This window comes from Leucoraja erinacea, chromosome 1 (assembly GCF_028641065.1).
Source record: "Leucoraja erinacea ecotype New England chromosome 1, Leri_hhj_1, whole genome shotgun sequence".
Classification (NCBI taxonomy): domain Eukaryota; kingdom Metazoa; phylum Chordata; class Chondrichthyes; order Rajiformes; family Rajidae; genus Leucoraja; species Leucoraja erinaceus.
This window is the reverse complement of record NC_073377.1, coordinates 65,749,499-65,771,823: the sequence shown is the minus strand read 5'-3', so window position 1 is coordinate 65,771,823 and position 22,325 is coordinate 65,749,499. Positions and strand designations below refer to the sequence as shown.

The window sequence follows — 22,325 nt, the reverse complement described above, 5'->3', positions numbered from 1 at the left end:
GAAGGAAAGTGAAGGCTTTCCCCCAGTATCCCAAAACTTAATCTATCCTTCCGAACATAAACTAGAAGAGAGACACAAGAAACTGCAGATGCTGGAATCTTGAGCAAGATACAAAGTGCTGGAGGAACTTAGCGGATCAGGCAGCATTTTGTGGAGGGAATGAACAGATAATGTTTTGAGTTGGGAACCTTCTGCAGACTTAAGCCAATAATCTATTGAAAAGAGAGAAAAGTATGGATGATGTACATATATATATAGCACATTGTGCATCCTTTTCAGGATATGAAAGTATTGTGCTGCCAGTCAATCATGTCTTGAATTATAAAGGAGCAGTAGTCAATTTCTGCAGAGTAGAATTATAAAGGAGCAGTAGTCAATTTCTGCATCCACAAGTAATGTGACAATGACCAGATAATTTTACGATTATTCATTAATTCATTAATAAAACTCCCATGCAGGCATGGGAAGAGTCACTCAATGCAGAATATATATACTGTGACTTACCCTTAATTTATGAGGCTGATCCAGTTAAGTTTCCGGTTGAAGGCGATCTTCCAGATGTTGATTGTGGGGTATCAAGTAACAGTGAAGCTGTTGACTGACAAGAACAAATGGTTAATCTGTCACTTCTTGGAGATGGGCATTGTCGGTAAATGATGTAGCATGTGGTCATGTTGTTACATGTTGTTACATGATCAAATGTTATCTCAGTCATGCTGCATGCATGGATTGTGTTGTTATCCACCGAGTTGCAAAAGGAACTGGTCATTGTGTAATTATTTACTTATTAACACACAAAAGGCCTTTCAGCCTCTTCAGTCTTTGTCGGCTCATAGCAGTACAATCCCATCAATCCAAATGTGTAGGAAGGAACTGCTGATGCTGGTTTAAACCGAAGATAGACACAAAAAGCTGGAGTAACTCAGTGGGACAGACAGCATCTCTGGAGAAAAGGAATAGGTGACTTTTCGGGTCAAGACCCTTTGAAGTCTGAAGAAAAGATGCTCTCTGAGCCACTGAGTTACTCCAGCTTCTTGTGTCTATCCAACAATCCAAATCTATTCTTTCCCCATCTCCCTACAAATTATTCTCTCTTAGCCAATGGAAACTCAGTCATGAGGAGAATGTGCAAACTTCACACAGAACCCAAGGTCGGGATCAATCCTGGGTCCCTGGGATGATGGGGCCACAATGCTCTCTGAAGTGGCACCGTGCATCATCACCATCAGCAAACTAACCCACCTCTGACCTTCTGTTTAGGGAAAGGCTTTGGTGAAGCAATTGAAAATAGATGAGCCTAGGACACTGCCCTGAGGAACTCGTGTGGGTGATTGGACCTAGGACACTGCCCTACAGAAGTCTTGCAGATGATTAATCGCAGGACACTGTCCTTAGGACCATTGTAGATGACTGGATGTGGAACACTACCTTGGGGAAATCCTGTAGATGTCTACCTCTCAGAGTAGGAACCCCTATAAATGATTAGTCATGGAATGCTGTCCTGATGAACACAGAGATGTCCTGGGGCTGGGCTCATTGGTCTACAAATATTTACCATGGTACAAGCACGCTTGTATTCTTGGAGGTTTAATGACATGATCTTCTGTCTCTCATGATTTCTTTCTCTAACTGCTGTGTCTGGTGAATTGCCTTTTTCCTGGCTCCAATTATTTTGTAACAAAGAATCAAAACTATTTACTTTCAGAGGAGGATGTGAATCTATAATCTTTTATAAAATTGCAGGAAATTGCAGGTGCCCTGGCTGAGATTTATGAGTCATAATTTAATACGGGTGAGGTGCCGGAAGACTGGAGGGTGGCAAATGGTGTGCCTCTATTTAAGAAGGGCTGCAGGGAAAAGTCTGGGAACTACAGGCCAGTGAGCCTGATATCTGTGTTTAAGAAGGAACTGCAGATGCTGGAAAATCGAAGGTACACAAAAATGCTGGAGAAGCTCAGCGGGTGCAGCAGCATCTATGGAGTGAAGGAAGGAGATAGGCAACGTTTCGGGCCAAAACCCTGCTTCAGACTGATAGGGGGTGGGGGGAGGCAGGGAGAAGAAAGGAAAAAGGAGGAGGAGGAGGAGACAGCAAGGGTTAACAGAATTGTGAGAATTCAATGTTCCTGCCACCAGGATGCAGACTCCCCAAGCGGAATACGGGTTGATTAGCAATGGTCGGCATGGTTTTGTATGTGGGAGATCATGTCTCACAAACCTGATTGTTTTTTGAAGATGTGACCAAAAGGTTTGATAAGGGCAGAGCTGTAGACATTGTCTGTCCGGATTTCAGCAAGGCATTGGACAAGGTTCCGCATTGTAGGCTGCTGTAGAAGGTCAGATCACATGGGATCCAGGGAGAGGTCGCTGACTGGATAGAAAATTGGCTTCATGGAAGAGGTGTTGCATTTTGTGATGTCAAACAAGGACAGGACCTACAGTGAATAGCAGGGCTCTGGGGAATGTTGTATAGCAGAGGGATCTCGGAGTGCAGGTACTGTATATAGTTACTTGAAAATGGTGATCAAAAAGGCTTTCGGAACATTGGACTTAACTAATCAAGAATATTGAGTATAAAAGTTGTGCAGTTGTACAAGACATTGTTGAGGCCACATTTAGAGTATCATATTCATTTTTTGTCACCATGTTATAGGACATATGTTGATAAGCTGCAAAGGGTTCAGAAAAGATTTACGAGGATGTTGCCAAGACTTGAGGGCCTGAACTGTAGAGAGAGGTTGAGCAGGCTAGGACTTTATTCCTTGGAGCGTAGGAGGATGTGGGGTGATCTTACAGAGGTGTACACGATCATGAGAGGAATAGATTGGGTAACTACGTAGTCTTTTGCCAGTGTAGGGTAATTAAGAAACAGAGGACATAGGTTTATGATGATGATTTAATAGGAAGCTGAGGGGTAACGTTTTGACACACAGAGTGGTGGGTATATAGAATGAGCTCCCGGAGGAGGTTGATGAGACAGGTACTATTATAACGTTTAAGAGACATTTGGACTGGTCTAGACAGACTAGGTTTAGTGGGAGTGTTCAAGAAGGAACTGCAGATGCTGGAAAATCGAAGGTACACAAAAATGCTGGAGAAACTCAGCGGGTCTGAAGAAGGGTTTCGGCCCGAAACGTTACCTATCTCCTTCGCTCCATAGATGCTGCTGCACCCGCTGAGTTTCTCCAGCATTTTTGTGTACCTTAGGTTTAGAGGGATATGGGCCAAACATGGGCAGGTGGGACTAGTGTGGATGGGGCTTGTTGGTCGGCAAGGTCAAGTTTGGCCGAAGGGCCTGTTCCCACACTGTATGACCATGACTTTAGATTATGTCATTTCACACAATGGATGTGGAGAGGAAATATAGAGTTAATGATACGGTTCCAATGTGTGTAAGAAAATAAAGACCAAAGGGTTTACATGAATAGATATTTGAGGATAGTTGGCAAAGCACATGGGATTCTGGGTTTCATAGATATTGAATGCAGAAATAAGGGAAGTTATGCTGAATCTTTATAACAAGATGATTGAGTCCAGTTCTCGTTATCATAATTTCAGAAGGATGTGACATTCCTGGAGAAGATTTGCCTATATGGTTCCAGGGTTGAAATTGTATTGTATTGTTGTATTGTATATCTTTATTGTCATTTCCTGAGTATTCACATACCCAGAGGAAACAAAAAAACGTTGCTCAACCAGTGTCCATTCAGTGTGCATTAAAAATAAATAGAAATAAAAATACATATATCATGAACAAATTTAACACTCTACTAAACATTCAACAGGCGTTCCGATCGGCAGCGGCACAACAGTGGCTCTGCTGCAGTGTGTCCAGGTTGGTGGTTGGTGCGCGATACTTTGGCAGGGGGCAAAGTCCGTTTAGCAGTCTTATAGCCTGCGGGAAGAAGCTGAGGAGCATCCTGCTGGTTTTGCAGCTAATGCTCCTGTACCTCTTCCCAGATGGCAGGATGGAGAATATGTGATGCGATGGGTGGTAGTGGTCTTTGATGATGGAGATGGCTCTGCTGATACATCTCTTCCTGTATATGTCCAGCAGGAAAGGGAGTGGAGCACCAATAATCCTGCTGGCGGTCTTCACAATCCTGTCTAGTTGGTGCCGTTCGTACGCCTTGCAGCTCCCGAACCAGGAAGTGATGCCGTAGGTCAATGTGCTCTCGACAGTCCCCCTATAAAAAGTCCGTAGGTGTGTAGTGGGGAGACCTGCTTTACGTAGTCTTCGGAGAGGGTGTAGTCGCTGCTGGGCTCTCTTGACCAGTGCTGTGGTGTTGGCCGTGGACGTCAGGTCATCTGACAGGTGTAGTCCTAGGAACTTCATGCTGCTGACCCTTTCCACATCAGCTCCATCAATGTGCAGAGGTGTATGGTGTTGTTTCCCCGCCCTCCTGAAGTCAACCACCATCTCCTTAGTTTTTCCCATGTTGAGAATGAGGTTGTGGGATTTGCACCAACCTGTGAGCAGCTCCACCTCCATCCTGTACGCCGATTCATCATTGTCACTGATGAGACCCACCACTGTTGTGTCATCAGCGAACTTGTTGATGAAGTTGTTGTTGAGTCTAGCAGTACAGTCATGTTTTATCTATATTTTACAATATTTTATCTTCATTGTTAGTCCCGAGAATATGAGCTTGCCTTTTTCTTGAACAAAAGAGGAGGATTGGGGTAAGGGATACATCGGATTTGAACAGCTGTAATGAGCAGTATCTGGCACTAGAAGGTCAGTAGAAGCAGAATTTCAAAAGGAAATCGAAGGAGCACTTAAGGAAAATAAACACTTCGAGATGTGTTGGGGGGAAATACCACACCAGAGAGCCGGCTTCATGGACCAAACGGCTTCTTTCTTTGCAGTCGTTACACCTCATCTTGGTGCCTGGTATTTTTGGCTCGTTGAGCATGTTAAAGTTACATGCAAACGATTAGAGCTAACCGAGCACGTTTTACCAAAATGCTGTGGTTTATTTGTATATACAGACATTGAACAAAGGGAGAGAAGGATAGAAACGTTCTGCGTTTAAAAAAAAAGTTACACACGCGTTGTTTAGTTTTATCGGTGCAATGTTGAAAATGGAATCTGACTGAATGAACAACTTTGTTTAAGAAAGAACTACAGATGCTGGAACAATCGAAGGTAGACACACATGCTGGAGAAACTCAGCGAGTGAGGCAGCATCTGTGGAGCGAAGGAACAGGTGACGTTTCGGGTCGAGACCATTCCTCAGAATGAACAACTATGGTTGCTCCCGCAAGTCCCCTTGAATGAATCAAGCATGACATGGCTTCCTATCAGTCTGAGGAAGGGTTTCGGCCCGAAACGTTGCCTATCTCCTTCGCTCCATAGATGCTGCTGCACCCGCTGAGTTTCTCCAGCATTTTTGTGTACCTATGTCATGATAGAGGGTGGATTTTTTTAAAACGCAGATTGGAACGGAAAATTCTATTAATACTGAGCAGAAAAGGCTTAATCATAGACCATCTGAGAACCTCGAGCATTCAGGGTAGAGGTGTCGCTGGCCGGGGCGGCTCGAGGCTGCGCGGGAGCGCGCGCCATCCAGGCCAAAGTTCCAGGGCTCCCAGGTAAGGGTGACGTCCGGCTGCAAGCAGCCAATCGGCGACCAATCGGAGGCCGCGCGCAGGTTGCCTATAAAAGACGGCGGAGCGGCCACGGCGGCTGCAGAGAGAGCGAGCAGTGGGTGTACAGCGTAGAGCACAGCAGAGTAGCATCACAGTACAGTACAGTACAGCATAGCACAGTGCAGAGCATCGCTGTGCAGAGCAGAGAGAGCATCGCTGCACAGAGCAAAGAGAGCATCGCTGCACAGAGCAAAGAGAACATCGCTGCACAACACAGTGCAAAGACAGCATCGCTGCACAACACAGTGCAGAGACAGCATTGCTGCCTGTACAGAGCAGAGCATCGCAGCTCTGGTATACAGCACAGAGCATCGTTTCCCTGGTGCACAGTATTGCTGCCCTGGTGTACAGCACAGTATCGCTGCCCTGGTGTACAGTGCAGAGCTGAGCGAGCATCGGTTCCCTGGTGCACAGCAGGGTCCCGCGATCGTTCGTCCATCTTCTCCACCCCCATCTTCAGACCCGTCTTGTGCCGTGCTGCAGCCAGCCGGCCGGCCTCCTATCGCTGCCACCTGATATGCGCCTGGTTCAGAACATGTCGACGATCCAGGAGTACGGACCTGGGGAATACACCCCCAGCAACCGGGTGATCAAGATCGCCGTCATCGGTGGCAGCGCCGTGGGCAAAACGGGTGAGGGAGTAGAGCCGCGCAGCGGGGTCAGTTGCAGGCGCCCATCGGAGCGATAGATAGTGGCGGTGCGTCGGGGAGCTAAGCCGCGAGTCCACAGGTTGGGTTGGCTGGGCTTTGAAGTGTTTTGCAGCGAGCCTCCGACGCTGGCTTGCAGCCCAGGCCGTGTCCCCCACGCGGCGGCACAGAGGTTCAGACAACATCGACTCCTTTGCTCTGGGGAGTAGTGGTCTGGAGAGCAATCACCGCAGCTTGCTGTCTCCCTGGTCTGTGAAATGCATTACTTTTATTTTAGAGGGGGCTGGGGAGGAATCTTTCATTTAGTTTGACAAACTTTACAATCTCATTTATTTCCCTCTCAGCCTTGGTCGTGCGGTTTTTAACCAGGAGGTTCATTGGCGACTATGAACGAAACGCAGGTAAGTTTCCATTTTCTGTCTGATTTACGGCACTGGATAACCTTTTGTCTGCTTGCACGCTGCTGGTCATTGAGGTTTTTTTTTCACATTTCTCCATTTGCCTATAATGTTTCAGGTACATTATACTCTAGACAAGTACAAGTGGATCGAGAACAACTTGCGCTTCAAGTTCAAGACACACCAGGGGTTCAGGTGAGATTTCCTTCATGTTTTATTTTTTTGTTTTCCGTTTTTATCTCTTTCCACTCCCCATTATATATAACACGGGTGGAAGTTTATGAGGAGAATTCAACCATATCATGCTTCCACCCATATAAACATGGGTTTATTTAGGATAGCCTGGCTTCATCCCAAACTTTGTTCAGATTGATAGCAAGCAATATGCTGGAAGATTTGCTTCTTGTTTTCTATCAATGTTAGGACTGAATATACAGGTGTTCGTTCTTCTCAGGTTGATTCCTATGGTTATTTGAAAGATTATGCAGGTTGGGCCAATGTGCATTAACAGAATGTGTAATGTTATGAAAATCAAGATTTTGAGTCCTCTTGGATTGGGTGGGTGCCAAGTATATTTCCTTTGACATTGGGTGATTTTGCTATCAATAGACCATTGAGACCAGATAACAGGGCAGGTGGCTGAAGCTTGAAGAACTTCACGTTGATGAGATTGCATTTAGAATTTTGCATTCAGTTCTGGGCACCATGTTATAGGAAAGATATTGTCAAGCTTGAAAGTTTTCAGAGAAGATTTACGAGGATGTTGCCAGAACTAGAGTGTGTGAGTTGACTGGGTCTCTATTCCTTGGAGTGCAGGAGGATGAGGGGTGATCTCAAAGAGGTGTACACAATCATGAGAGGAACAGATTGGGTAGATGCACAGAGTCTCTTGCACAGAGTATGGAAATTGAGGACCAGAGGACATACTGTAGGTTCAAGGTGAAGGGGAAAAGACTCAATAGGAAACTGAGGGGTAACCTTTTCACATAAAGGGCGGTGGTTGTATGGAACAAGCTGCCAGGTGAGGTAGTTGAGGCTGGAACTATCCCAACATTTAAGAAACAGACAGGTACATGGACAGGTACACAAAAATGCTGGAAAAACACAGGTACATGGACAGGATAGGTTTGGAGGGATATGGACCAAGCGTAGGCAGGTGGGACTAGTGTAGCTGGTACATGTTGGCCGATGTGGGCAAGTTTGGCTGAAGGGCCTGTTTCCACACTGTATCACTCTACAACTGTGGAGAAGGTTGTGATGGGAACTTTGGGGCTTGGTCTTGACTGAAGGATTTATGTGGTGATTACTTTGGAAGAGCAAGATTAGGGGCCAAGAATAGATCTAGGGAGGTGAAACCCAACAGCGAGAGTGGCAGAAAAAATATTCATTTTGAATTTCGATACAAATCGGATGAGAAAATAACAGAAGAGGGTAGTCTCACCTCTATACAAAGTTTTGAAGATGCATGGTCAAACATCCAAGAGAGTTTATTGTCATGTGTCCCTGATAAGATAATGAAGAAGGGTTTCAACCCGAAACGTTGCCTATTTCCTTCGCTACATAGATGCTGCTGCACCCGCTGAGTTTCTCCAGTATTTTTGTGTACCTTCGACTTTCCAGCATCTGCAGTTCCTTCTTAAACAGGAGAATGAAATTCTTGCTTTGCTTCAGCACAACAGAACATAGTAGGCATGACTACAGAACAGATCAGTGTGTCCATATACCATTATATAAATATATACACACATGAATAAATAAACTGATAAAGTGCAAATAAACACATAATGGGCTATTAATGTTCAGAGTTTTGTCTGAGCCAAGAGTAATTGCCTGATGGCTGTGGGGAAGTAGCTATTCCTGAACCTGGTCATTGCAGTCTTCAGGCTCCAGTACCTTCTACCTGAAGGTAGCGGGAAGATGAGTGTGTGGCCTGGATGGTGTGGGTCCTTGATGATACTGTCAGCCTTTTAGAGGCAGCGACTGCGATAGATCCCCTCGATGGAAGGGAGGTCAGAGCCGATGATGGACTGGGCAGTGTTTACTACTTTTTGTAGTCTTTTCCGCTCCAGGGCGCTCAAGTTGCTGAACCAAGCCACGATGCAACCGGTCAGCATGCTCTCTACTGTGCACCTGTAGAAGTTGGAGAGAGTCCTCCTTGACAAACCGACTCTCCGTAATCTTCTCAGGAAGTAGAGGTGCTGATGTGCTTTCTTAATAATTGCATCAGTGTTCTCGGACCAGGAAAGATCTTCAGAGATGTGCACGCCCAGGAATTTGAAGCTCTTAACCCTTTCAACCATCGACCCGTTGATATAAACAGGGCTGTGGGTCCCCATCCTACTCCTTCCAAAGTTCACGATCAGTTCCTTGGTTTTGCTGGTGTTGAGGGCCAGGTTATTGTGCTGGCACCATATGGACAGTCGCTCGATCTCTCTTCTATACTCTGACTCATCCCCATCAGTGATACGTCCCATAACAGTGGTGTCGACAGCGAACTTGATGTTGGAGTTCGGGAAGGGAAATTTTTTTATTTATTAAAGCTAAAATTATCTTTGAACCATTTTGGTTGAGATGGAAAGTAAGCTGCAAGGAGTGCAGGGAAAAGGTGAGAAATTTGCCTGGACTTGAGGGCTTGAGTTACAGGGGGGGGTTGGGCAGGCTAGAACTTTCCTTGTTTGAGTAGGAAAGAACTGCAGATGCTGGTTTAAATCGAAGCTAGACACAAAATGCTGGAGTAACTCAGCGGGTCAGGCAGCATCTCTGGAGAGAAGGAATGGGTGATGTTTCGGGCCTGAAGAAGGGTCTCGACCCGAAACGTCACCCATTCCTTCTCTCCAGAGAAGCTGCCTGACCCGCTGAGTTACTCCAGCATTTTGTGAACGCATGGGCTGAATGGTGATCTTAGAGGTGTGTAAAATTAAAGGAATAGAAGGGTGAATACACAGTCCCTTACTCAGAGTAGGGACAAGAACCAGAGGACGTGGGTTTAAAGTGAGTGGCAAAAGATTTAACAGGGTCTGAGGGGCAACTGTATCGCTCAGTAGATGGGTATATAAGATGATCTGCCAGAGGGGATGGTTGGGGCAGGTACCATAACAACACCTAATGGATAGTTGAACAGATATGTGGATTAGATGGGTTTAGGCTGAATGTGGACAAATGGGACAAGCTTAAATAGGCATCTTAGTCAGTATAGACGTGTTGGCTTGAAGGGCCTGTCTGTGTCCAAGCTATATGACTGACTCGAATAGATTTGAAGGAGATGGTTTGCTGTCCAACAAAAATCTATTCATTTTTCTGATTATATTCATTCTGGGAGGGCACTGAATAATTCCCCCCGAATCCACTGAATATGGATACTATGTTGTTGCTATTCATTTATTAAGCTAGGTGAAGATAAATTAGTTTGTCGTACATCATGGTGCAAATAAATTCCTCGTTCACATGAAGCTCGACGTAAACAGTATACATTAATAATGTAATTGTAAAATAGTTGTTCTTATTATCAAGGTAATTGAGGACTGAATGTAATTTAAGAGATGGAGTTCTCTTTAGACATCATTTTCTTGCACGCAAGGGGTTCTAGATTGTCCAGAAGACTGTAAATGTGAGCTGTTACCAGTGTTTGTGGACAATGGTTGATGTTGGAGCAACTGATAAGTCATTCACTTTTTTTTTTGGGTGAGTGGGGGGGGGGAATAGAATGATTAAGGTTTCTTTGAAACGGATGGGGGCAGAAGTGAGAGGTTGTTGATCATGGGGCACAGGAGCAGTATTAGGCCATTCAACCCTTCAAGTCTGTCCTGTCGTTCAATTGTGAGTGATGTATTTTTCCCACTCAACCCCATTCTCCGGCCATCTCCCCACAACCTTTGACATCCTTACTAATCAAGGTGAGTGAAGACGGTCAGTTGATTGGTGCACAATTTAAGAACCTGCCATGCAAATGGGCAGCTACTTTCTGAGAGTTTACACAGTGTAGGAAGGTCTAACTCCTCCCACCAAGCTGCATGGGGCAGAGCCAGTGGCAATAGACGGGGACATATCTAGGTGAAACTTTTTTCGTTGTCTGTTCAAAGATAGTTTTGTTGTGAAGATGCATCAGCAGGTAATATGTTTGGTTCAGTTTGACCATCTGCTGTACCAGTTGGTGTGTTTTAGCAGATGCAGCCACATTCGCAAATCACAGTAACTAACTATCACTGTTGTTCAAACTGGTTCCACAGTTTCACAGTCCATTAATCTGCACTCTCTGGTAAGCTGCTGGATGCATGTCAAGTCTGTTCTTTATCTTACTGTTGTTAAATCCAGAGCAGGAAAACAGACCTGACATTTTGAACCTCCTGATGGTATTCCAGTAAGGTGATTACTTGAATACATGTGATGTAGAATTATAGAGACCTCAAAGCCTGAAATTTCTTTGCACCAGTGATTTAAGAGCAGTTTTCTATAATACAGAAGAGTGGAGGTGGTTCCAAAGTTGCCTCTAGATTTTTGATAATTGCAATGCAAATGGATGTTTTTATCCTTGTCTGCATTTCTGAAGTCAAAATTTTAGGAACATTGTTCGTAAACTTGACATGAAGTAATATTGATGCAACTTCACTTGTGTGAAAATTAAGTATGGATAAAATGCTTAACCTGAATGTGGAAACTGCTTACAAATGCTGCACACTTAAGATCCTACCGTGAGAGTTGAAAAGTTCTCCTCTGCTGAGTATTACCTGCAGGTTTTTGTGTACCCCATTAGGGCTAGATTTTCTAATTTGGATGATATATTTGGCAAATGTTGAGAGACCAGTTAACTACATTTATTACAAAGACTTGTTTGCAGTTCAATTAATTTATTCATTTTGTGTTGTCCCAATGTTTCATGGTGTCAACTTTTTCTTATTAACTTCTGAACTTGCCCCCTGTGATTCAGTTTACTACCTCCCAGGTCTTTTGCTGATGCAGATTCTCGCACTAAGGTCTGTTCCAGCCTTCCCTTGAAGCTTGGAAAACTCCATGCTTTGATGCTGAGCTATGAAGAAGCTGTGGGAGGTCCTTCATACTTGGAATGCCTTTTAGATGACTCCGATTTTAAATAAAATGAGAATAAATTTAATGAACTAGTTTTATGGCTGCCGATTTGCTTAGACATGACACAATTTTGGCTCTTTGTTAAATGCTTGTTTAAGATAAAACTACCCAGGAGTGACCAAACTGAACATTGCATTCAATCAAGTGGGTTGAATTTGTAACTTTGTGCACTACCCAAGCTGAACTATAAATGTAAAATGTTCCTCTGTAGTCAATCTGTTTCCCACAAATACAAGTACTGCTTGAATCAGACTTCCCCTTTGATTCCTTGCAGAAGTCTGACACTTTGTGCTTATGAACTATACAGCTGAATCAACACAGCTCTGCAATAGTAAAGCTATTATGTAGCTCGGACAAAACCAAACGATCTAGAAATGCAACAAGCACATTTGGATAGCTTTTGTATTTGACCTTTTAAGCCCTTGTCTACAAACCTTTCACTGCAGTATTTAAACTCGATGGAATCGGTGACATTTCTATTCATCGTGTTTCTGCTTACAATACTATGACACTTTTCAGAATTTGTGTTTTAAAACAAACTTGATTAAACCTTATTTATTTTTATAGGTAAATGGACAGAGTCTGAGCTGCAACAACTTACTTAACAGATCTATTCAGTGGGCTGATGCAATTGTGCTGGTGTATTCAATCACAGACTACAAAAGCTATGAAATAATTAGTCACCTCCATCAACATGTCTGCCGTGTCCATCCAGAAAATAGAGTTCCGGTCATAATTGTAGGAAACAAGGCTGACCTCCTACATGCCAAGCAAGTGGAACCTCATCATGGCCTCCAGTTAGCAAATGTACTAGGATGCACCTACTACGAGGTGTCAGCCAGTGAAAACTATAATGATGTATACAATGCATTTCATGTGCTTTGCAAAGAAATTAGTAAACAACAAATGAGCAGCAATGCTGAAAAGAGGAAAACATCCATTATAGCCAGACCAAAATCACCCAATATGCTGGACCTGAGGCGGCGTTTCAAGCAAGCTCTTTCTGCAAAAGTACGGACTGCAACATCTGTCTGAACTGACAGCTGAAAATCCTTTGGTCATGGATTTGTAAAACATGAAATCAAAATGAGCACAAAGTTCTGGAAAACTAAGGTTATACCCAGAAACTGAAGACGTGTCCAGAACAGACTACCCTTGTATTCACTCGCTTGGACTGTTGATCATTGTCAAGTAGTGGTTTTGAAAATGGGCATGAGTGACTGTGGGAGCAGACAAACTATATGAAGTTTACTTCTGGGCTCCCTGTTGGATGCCTTGCAGGGTTTGTTTGTTCAACTTTTTTAATCGTGATTTTGAAATACATGCCCAGCTGGGTCAAAACTTTCAAAACCACTCTGTAACTCTTCTGTTATCAGAAATTGATTATTTATCAGTAACTTCTTGGTACCAACAATTGCTTTGTTCTATGGTACTGTTTTACCTGCTTGAAAGGGAGGGTAATCACACCTTGCGGGAGTCCAAGAGGAGTGCATGACATGAAATTGGCAGAGCTCTGGTTTTTACATTCTGAACTGCTCTGCAACAGTGAAAAGTATGGAATCCATATGACCCCACACTCATCTCCACATTATGGATGAGGCTGGTTGCTTATGTATGTTAAATGTTGGATGTAGCTTTAATTTGTGCAGTTTCCATAAGCAACTTTGTTTTAAATATAAAACCATTACATGGGCCGCATTGCATTATTTGCACTTTTTGGCCAGCAGGAAGTATTCAGTGCTGTCCTAAATCTGCTTTCACTTCCCCCCCTTCCCCCCCCCCCCCTCAAAAAAAATGAATGACCATGAACAATATGATGAATGTGATACAAGGGCTGATAATTTTCCCCTGCCCCCCCCCCCAAAACAAGTTGCATTCTGATCAAAACCCGCAGGAATTCAAGCGAGAAATTATGAAATAAAACTAACATATTGTCTAGCTGGGCTTTGACATCCAGCTTCTGTTTTAACGCAATAGCTTTTGTACCGTCTTGAGTGCAATGAGTGTAGCAATGTCTTTGCTGCAGGGATTCTTCTACAAAGGCCCTGAGCCTTCCAACATGGAAAATAGTTGAACCAAGTGTGTTCATGCTTTGTGAGGGATTTGTTATTTACTTTTGGCGAATTTCATGTTTACCGTATCCTTGTCAAGCCCAAGTTACGCTCTTTAGTGTTTGCACATTTGCTGTTTATTTTGCCACCTTCCATTATCCAGTCGATGTAATGTCAGCTGGGTTCCAAGCATACTTGTGCAACCAAGCACTTTAACCACTTCTAATGCTAACAATTGTAGTTTTCTAATACCATGTTCGTAGAGTGGGTTGCTTGTGCCTGCGTTTCAAGTTGGGCCAGAGTTTATTAATCTATCCCAAAATATACTGTTGCTTGCTTTACGTTTTTCACGTTTTAAATGTTAAATATTTTAAGTGCAACCAATTAAATGTCTACATAAGGAAAATACATGCCACTGAATGTATTAAGGCCAAGTTTGAACATTGTAAAGTATTTAATATTATCTCTGCCTCTTGGCCATTTAGTACGGTGAATTTATCGAGAAATAGAAGTTGACCACATCAGATTTCAGGAGTGGAATCACATGAAATTATACAGCAATTACCTGGATTTATTTTCTATTTTGTGGCTTTAAAAATAACAGAAGTACTATGTATGAAAGATTCTGAACTTTAAAGCTAGAGTAAAATGGAAACTGCTTTGAAAAATGACATCTGGAAACATCAACTGCAAGGAAGTAAAATTTGAGTGGCGATGTTAATGGAACATTTAACGTAAATGTAGCTGAGCTATTTGGCACTAGTTTCATCCCTTCCCACTTAAGTATGCTCAGGCACACTGCAACATGTGTGTAGTAATAAATGGTTGAGTGGATTGCCTATTTAATGAAGTTAGTTGTTGGAGAATGTCTGCAATATTGATTTCATTTGATTTAAACCAGTCTTATATCATTGAGAGGCAATTATAAAATCACATTCCCTCAAATTCCAGCAGTACAGTACACAAAAACTCTGTAAATGCAATTTACATTTGAAATCCGAGTCCTTCAAATAAAATAACTTGCATTTGCAAATCCCTGCTCAATAGCTGCTTCTTAGAATCAAACAGCAAGGAAATTGGCCCTTTGTTTTCAATAGATCCTCAAACTACCACTCTTCACAAATAACTTAAAGCCAATTAACCCACTGATATGCAAGCCTTTGATGTGGTAGGAAACGAGCATCAAGTACAGGAACTCGAGTTTTGTTGCCATTTGAAATACTTTAGTGCTATTAGAAATGAGTATTGATGAATATAGCGGCATCAAGTGATAATTCCAAGTCACTCTGCCACCATTTGAAATATGCATCCCTAGGTAACTGGCATGATCTATTGTGTTTCTACAGCTGTTCCCTACTGTCCCTTCCCCCAGCCCTAGAATGAAGCAGAAGGACTGTCTAAGACAATTAAAATTAATTTAAAAGATAACAGCTGTTTTTGTGTAGTTAGTTCTATGTAAGTTGAACAATTTCAGCACCTATTCCAACTGCTGCATTTGTTGCTGAGAAATGCATTGATGGAGTTGTTTTTATCCTCTAACTTTATGAAAACTTTGAGCGCAGAATCTGTAGAATTCTTTGTCACAGACGACTGTGGAGGCCAAGTCAGTGGATATATTTAAGGCAGAGATAGAAACTTGATTAGTATGGGTGTCAGAGGTTATGGGGAGAAGGCAGGAGAATGGGATTAGTAGGGAGAGGTAGATCGATCTTGATTGAATGGTGGAGTAGACTTGATGGGCTGAATGGCCTAATTCTCCTATTCCTTATGACTTGTGACAAAGTATTCGATTGGCATGCTCTGGTTTATCCTCTTCAATTAAACAAAAATGTAAAGCCCAAATGTGAAAATAGTCACCTTTCTGCTTTAGTTACCCTTCAATGCCAGTAAGGGAAGTTTCACCCAATTGGTGGCGAACTTGACTTGTAACCCATTAAAATCCTATGATAGCCTTAACTTGCTAAAGTTTAGAAAGATGAAGAGGGATCTCATTGAAACTGACCAAATAGTGAAAGGCCTGGATAAAGAGGGTGTTTCCACTAATAGGAGAGTCTAGGACTTGAGGGCAGAGCTTCAATAAAAGGATGTACCTTTAGAAAGGAGACGAGTAGGAATTTCCTTTAGTCAGGGTGGTAGATCTGTGGAATTCATTGCCACAGAGGGCTGTGGAGGCCAAGTCATTGAGTGTTTTTATGCAGAGATTGACTGATTTTTGATTAGTACGGGTTATGAGAAGGCAGGAGAATGGGATTGAGAGGGAAAGATAGGTCAGCCATGATTGGATAATGTAGTAGACTTACTGGGCCAAATGGCCTTAATCTGCTTCTCCAATTTATGAACGTATTCGATTGTCTGCTGGTTTAAACATAGAAACCACAACATTATCTCTAAAAGGCCAAAATAATTTCCACATGAAAATAGTACAATTGGAATATGCAGTATAGATATTGCCAATGGAAACACGTTTTAAATACAACATGGGCTCTTTTTGTAAAGAACAAAGCACCTCAAAAAGTGCAAAGATAATAGATGTTGCTGTGTACTCAACCTAATGGCATAGCACACAAACAAGCTGAACGGGGGCAGGAAATTGCTAAAAAAAATTTGGCTCATTTAATTTTCTTTCAAGCTACATGAAAAACCTGAAATCAAAAAGATTATAAAATACAGAGTGAAAGGTGAGATTGTCAGCTCAGCAACTACCAATGTTACGAATAATCATTCTGAAGAAGGGTTTCGGCCCGAAATGTTGCCTATCTCCTTCGCTCCACAGATGCTGCTGCACCCGCTGAGTTTCTCCAGCATTTTTGTGTACTTACGAATAATCATGTTTACAGAAATTCAAATTTACACAAATTCTCCCATGTTTTTGAAAAATTTGTTGTGGTGATCATTAATGACTGGATACTGTATATTCCATTATTTTAATTATGGCAATGTCAGGGTGAGTAATCAATGAAATGAAAGAATTGTGCCCAGTGTATGTTCAGGGATACAAATATGGGTTGCTATAGAAAGCAGACATTACTGACTTACGGAGAAAACAATTTACAGACAGCTCTCGCTAACAGAACTCCAACCTAACCAGGCAGCCTGTAGACTTTAGAAGATTAGAAAAAGATACCCATACACAATAATTTTCTGGAGGTTTATTAAAGTCCAAGTTAAGACAGTACTAAAGAATTATTGACATAAATCTGTTTGTTTCGAAGACGTACCTATTTTCAGTATGGAAAACATTTCTATACAATTCAATATGTTGAAGAGAACAGGTTTTTAAGGATGGATCAGAAAATATCTCCACAGCTGAAAGTGTCAGATGTTAACAGAGTGGGTGATGGAGTAGAATCACATTAATATTCCAAAAGTATCAAGTTAATTTAGATTAAATCACAGAGATAGGCACATATACATTTGAGCATTCATCCAGATATGACCAATATTTATTTTCATATACCCAGTCAGAAATCTGGGATTTCTGTTAGATATTGCAGAATACATGCAATTTTTGGTCAGCAACGATATATTTGTTACACTCCAATATCGGGATGTAGTCTGTCATTTGCAAAGATGAGCTGAGTCACATCAAGTGGAGTTAACAGTCGAGTGGACAACACAATCACCTAAAAACAAAACAAAAGGTAAAGCAAATCTGAGCCACATGTTCATCAATCAGTTACCTAACTAATCGTGAAAAATCTTGCACGTTGGAGTCACAAATCCAAAGCACCAATAAGTAATCCTGGTATCAAGCTAGTTTGTCATGATTTATCAACAATACCTACTCTCATTGATCTTGGATACATGTGGAATATGATGACCAATGTTCACAAGGCTAACATCTGCGAAAATGACCCTGGATTAGGAATAGACATTTGGTCAAGGCTTTGCTCCTGATTATGTACAGAGAGTGGATACCTGTTGGTACAGGACATGGACTGCCTGCCACATTCATTGTCAAGGCACATTCATGAATCATAATTATTTGACTCAGTTCAACTGAAAGAATGCAAATTCAAGCGTCAATCAAGTGCAAAGAAAATCCTCTCAAAGCAATTTCATGACATTAAATTTCCCAATTTTTTATAGTTTGATATATGTATTGTCTTTGTATACATTTTCACACAGGAATGTAAACCAAGTTGAACCAGAAATGTTATCAGACCCCAGTGATACTCTGCGAACAATGAAAACTGATTTTGGGAGAATAATTTACAGAATGGTATTACAAAGAATAAATAACCTGCCTTAAGGCATCCCCTGCAACATGAGTAAGATCTACACAAAACTGATACATTACAACTGGACCTGTAATTAGTTCAGCATTCTTAAAAGGGGCAGTATCAGATTTTTTCAATAGTGCAAAATTGGCTCATTGTCGGAGCCAAAGCGTACGTCTTGGTTGAATGCAATCTTTGCCAGGGTTGTGAACAGCACGGTGTTTTAAATGAAACCGGGATTTAACACTTCTCCGGTTTTAAATTACGCAATGTAGGATGAGCTCTGAGAAGACACTAATATGTAACTCTAAAGAGATATTCTGCTACAATGTCAGTTGACCTCAGCTGCCAACATACTGAGGATATGTTGCTCCTGATTTTTTTTTCCCTCCTGATTCTCTAGAACCAGATAAAAGAAACTCCTGACTGCTGGAATGTTAGAAATGTGAAAAATCTGAGGTAATGCCATGCACAGCAGCAGGTAGATCAACGCTTTAAAGAAAATTAAACTCGCTAGCATTGTTAATGTTTTGGGGAGAATTTGAAACCAGAGTTCCCTCGAAGGTCACAACACGAATGTTAGCATGGTTTTCTCTTTCTCCTGGCAATCAAGCTGCCTTGCATTGCCAGCATTTTTGTTTTCTGTAGCAAATGCCTGTCTAACATAAGGCCCCTTTAACACGAATGAGAAACCCCATGGGTCCATACTAAATGCATTATTTTTTGAGGAGGTAATTAATTTGCAAATGAAAATACATGATGTGATCACGTTTGGAATTTTGTCTGTGAAATATGTGAAATTTTGCATGCCAAACTTAATACAGATGTTAATGACAACAACAAAAAAATACGTGCCTTTTGATTCTACCTCTAAGGTCAGTTACATTGCACGAGGAGCTAATGGCCAGATAAAGCTTTGTTCCCAGGTTTATCCTGATACAATGAACAGGATATGATTTGAAGCAGATTCTGCTCGGCCACAGTTACTTTGTGAGTACTGCAGAAACCCAATCTGAGAAAGTGGGGAATGAGGAGAGAAATGAAGGGGGGTGTTGTTTGGTTTGCAAGAGAATGAGGCAAAAAGAAAGTGTCCAAAACAATCAACCTGAAAGTTTATTGAGAATGTGACAAGGGAGCATTGGTTTACATTAATATGAGCAAATTTCAGACTCATTGATAAATTTGTTTCTCATAGAATAGCACAGCACAGGAATAGGCCCTTCAGCCCACAATGTCTGTGCTGGACATGACGCTAAGACCAATCCTTATCTGCCTGCACATAATCCAGATCCCTGCATATCCACATGCTTATCCAAAAGTCTCTTAAATGCCACTAACGTATCTGCCTTGACCATTGCACCAAGCAGCGTGTTCCAGGCACTCACCACCCTCTGTGTAACAAAACTCCTTTACGCACATTACACACAACTCCTTTAAACTTTTCCCTTCACTTCAGTTATGCCCTCTAGTATTTGCTATTTCCATCCTTGGATATAGGTTGACTGTCTACCCTATCTATGCCTCTTATATTTTAATATCTCGAGCAGATGGGGTTCATCAGCCTGGGAAGGCAGTCCATCTAGGAGAGGGAAAACTCTGATTTAAAACCTCCACTGCCTTGTGGCCATATCCAGTCATGGAAAAGGCTCCAGGAGTAAACCTCAAGAAAATCCAGAGTCGGAGCTCCTAAGGCCGTTAGTTAGTCGTTGTCTACAACCTCGCTCTGGCAGCTCCTGCGGCAGCGCTGGTACCAAACTGTAACGGCCCTGCTGGATCAATCAGTGACGTGGAGAGGGGGGAAGTGCTGCATGGGCAACAGCCTGTCCTCCATATGACATCGCCCAGGCTTGCATCAGCCCACACATCACCTGCAAACTAGGATGCATCACCCATGGTCAGTCATGACCGAGGGGGGCCTACTACTATTTTTATATACTTCTATCGGGTCTCCCTGCAACCTCTAGTGAAACCATTCCAAGTCTGTTCATCCACTCCTGATGCTAATGTTTAAGAAGGAACTGCAGATGCTGGAAAGTCAAAGGTAGACAAAAATGCTGGAGAAACTCAGTGGGACAGGCAGTATCTCTGGAGAGTAGGAATGGGTGACGTTTCGGGTCGAGACCCTTCTTCAGACGGATGTCAGGAGAGTGGGCGGTACAAAGATAAAATGTAGTCTGAGAAGTAAGACTGGGAATGGGAGAGGATGGAGAGAGAGGGAAAGCAAGGGCTGCTTGAAATTAGAGAAGTCAATGTTCGTACCACTGGGGTGTAAGATACCCAAGGGAAATATGAGGTGCTGTTCCTCCAATTTGTGCTGGGCCTCACTCTGACAATGGAGGAGGCCTAGGCCAGAAAGGTCAGTGTGGGAAGGGGAGTGTTGAGCAACCAGGAGATCAGGTAGGTTCAGGCGGACTGAACGGAGGTGTTCAGCAAAACAATCGCCAAGCTTGCGCTTGGTCTCGCTGATATATGGGAGTTGACACCTGGAACTGCGCGTGCAGCAGATGAGGCTGAAGGAGGTGCAAGTGAACCTCTGCCTCACCTGCATCTCCACTCAGTCTGCTCACCTCACATTTCTCTGTATTAAATTCCGTCTACAATTCCACAGCCCATCTGGCCAATCGATCAAGTCCCTGCTGCCATCTTCACTATCTGCAAATCCACCCACTTTTATATCATCAGCAAACTTACAAATCTTGCCATGTGTTCTCATCCAAATCATTGATGTAGATGACAAACAGTAATGAGCCCAGCACTGAACCCTGAGGCACACCACAAGTCACAGGCCTCCAGTTGCAGACGCAAACTTCCACCATCACCCTCTGCTTCCTTCCAGGAAGCCAATTTTCTATCTATTCAGCTTTCTCTTCTTGGATCCCATGTGATCTAACTTGCATGTGGAACTTGTCGAATGCCTTACTGAAATCAATCTATACAACATCTCCAGCTCTGCCCTAATCATCCTTTTTCATCACGTCTTCAAAAAAACTCAATCAGATTTGTGAGACATGACCTCCTACGTACAAAACCATGCTGACTATCCCGAATTAGCCCTTATCCATCCAAATGCCTGTATATCCTACCCCTCAGAATACTTTCCGACTGCAGATGTCAAGCTCACTGGCCTATAGTTCTCAGCATTTTCCATGAATAGAGGCACAACATTTGCCACCCTCCAGTCTTTTTATTGGATTGTATTTTCCAACAAAAATGCTCACGTCAGATCTACACCAACTTCAACCTTATTGCCTTTGCTTCCTTGACTTGCATATTATTCTTGAGGAAGAACAACTATGAACATGTTCATTCATGTTCTTTTGTTACATTCAGGTATCTCTTGTTTTTGCCCCACCCCAGGTCACAAATCTGCACTCTACCTATGATCCACCCCCATTCTCTATACCCATATTCTCTGGATCATCTGTACATAACTAAAACTCTGATTTTGTTATCTTCCAGTTTGGCGGTCTTTCTATTTGCGCAAAAACGGTTCACGAGAGTGCTACGATTTCTCGCCAGTTCACTCACCGTTCTCCTATGCTGCGAGTGTGCCAAGTTTTGTTCCGATCGATCGAATGTTGTAAAAGTTAGCGAGGTTTAAAAATCTTAAACCTCTTATCTAAAAATCTTAAAAACCGCGCGTGCGTAAATCGATCTCTTCTCCTGCCAGTTGGCACCACGCAGATTAATCTCTGCCCCTGTCACTCACCGGGACGGTACACCCCTTCCTGCGCCATCGCGTCTTTACTGGAGCTGAGGGTGGCCAACGGAGGTTTCCAACCAAACCTTCGGAGGGACCCCAAGCAGCCCAGCCCCAAGCAGCAGCCCAGAGTCGGAGACCCAACCCAACCCAGAGTCGGAGATGTCGCCAATGTCTCCAAACGGAAAGCGGAGACTCTGATCCCAGCGGAGGAGAACAACCGCATCACGTCACCAATTCCAGCCACTACACCTCTGGTCCCCCTCGCTGGCACCTCCCTCCCTCCCCATGATGCCCCCCCTCTCCCTTATGACTCTTCCCTGTCTTTTCTCCGAGCTCACTCCCCCCCGACCACACACCCCTCTCCCCCCACAACTCCCCCCCCGCCCACACCCCTCCCCCCCCCCCACCCACACCTCTCACCCCACAAGCCCCCCTGCTAAACACACACCCCGCCCACACACACCCCCCCACAAGCCCACCCCCCCTCGCCCTCACAACCCCTGCCTACTCACCTGGATCTATCTCTCCCTCCTAACCCCATTCTGCTGCCTTTTCCCCATAACCTCCCCAGGGTC

At 43.1% G+C, this 22,325-nt stretch overlaps 2 protein-coding genes across 2 annotated transcripts in view; one reads left to right on the top strand and one right to left on the bottom strand.

Moving 5' to 3' along the window:
• The first annotated feature begins 5,868 nt into the window (after window positions 1-5,868).
• On the top strand, window positions 5,869-13,471 carry rasl11b (RAS-like, family 11, member B). Its single transcript, XM_055636269.1, has 4 exons — window positions 5,869-6,281; window positions 6,641-6,697; window positions 6,813-6,889; window positions 12,344-13,471. The coding sequence occupies exons 1-4, from the start codon at window positions 6,167-6,169 to the stop codon at window positions 12,809-12,811; spliced, it is 717 nt and encodes a 238-aa protein (XP_055492244.1). The 5' UTR covers window positions 5,869-6,166; the 3' UTR covers window positions 12,812-13,471.
• Window positions 13,472-16,961: 3,490 nt separating this feature from the next.
• scfd2 (sec1 family domain containing 2) overlaps window positions 16,962-22,325 on the bottom strand; it is a 224,050-nt gene continuing 218,686 nt past the window's right edge. Inside the window, exon 9 of the mRNA XM_055636130.1 lies at window positions 16,962-17,450. Within this exon, the coding sequence (XP_055492105.1) occupies window positions 17,358-17,450 (93 nt within the window). The 3' untranslated portion in view covers window positions 16,962-17,357. The remainder of the gene's footprint in view (window positions 17,451-22,325) is intronic.

Excerpts from the sequence above, each read along its gene's own strand:
- rasl11b (XM_055636269.1), top strand. The coding sequence starts at position 6,167 with ATGCGCCTGGTTCAGAACATGTCGACGATCCAGGAGTACGGACCTGGG. Across the intron at positions 6,282-6,640 it reads CAGCGCCGTGGGCAAAACGG|CCTTGGTCGTGCGGTTTTTA; the intron begins GTGAGGGAGTAG and ends TTTCCCTCTCAG. Across the intron at positions 6,890-12,343 it reads AAGACACACCAGGGGTTCAG|GTAAATGGACAGAGTCTGAG; the intron begins GTGAGATTTCCT and ends TTATTTTTATAG.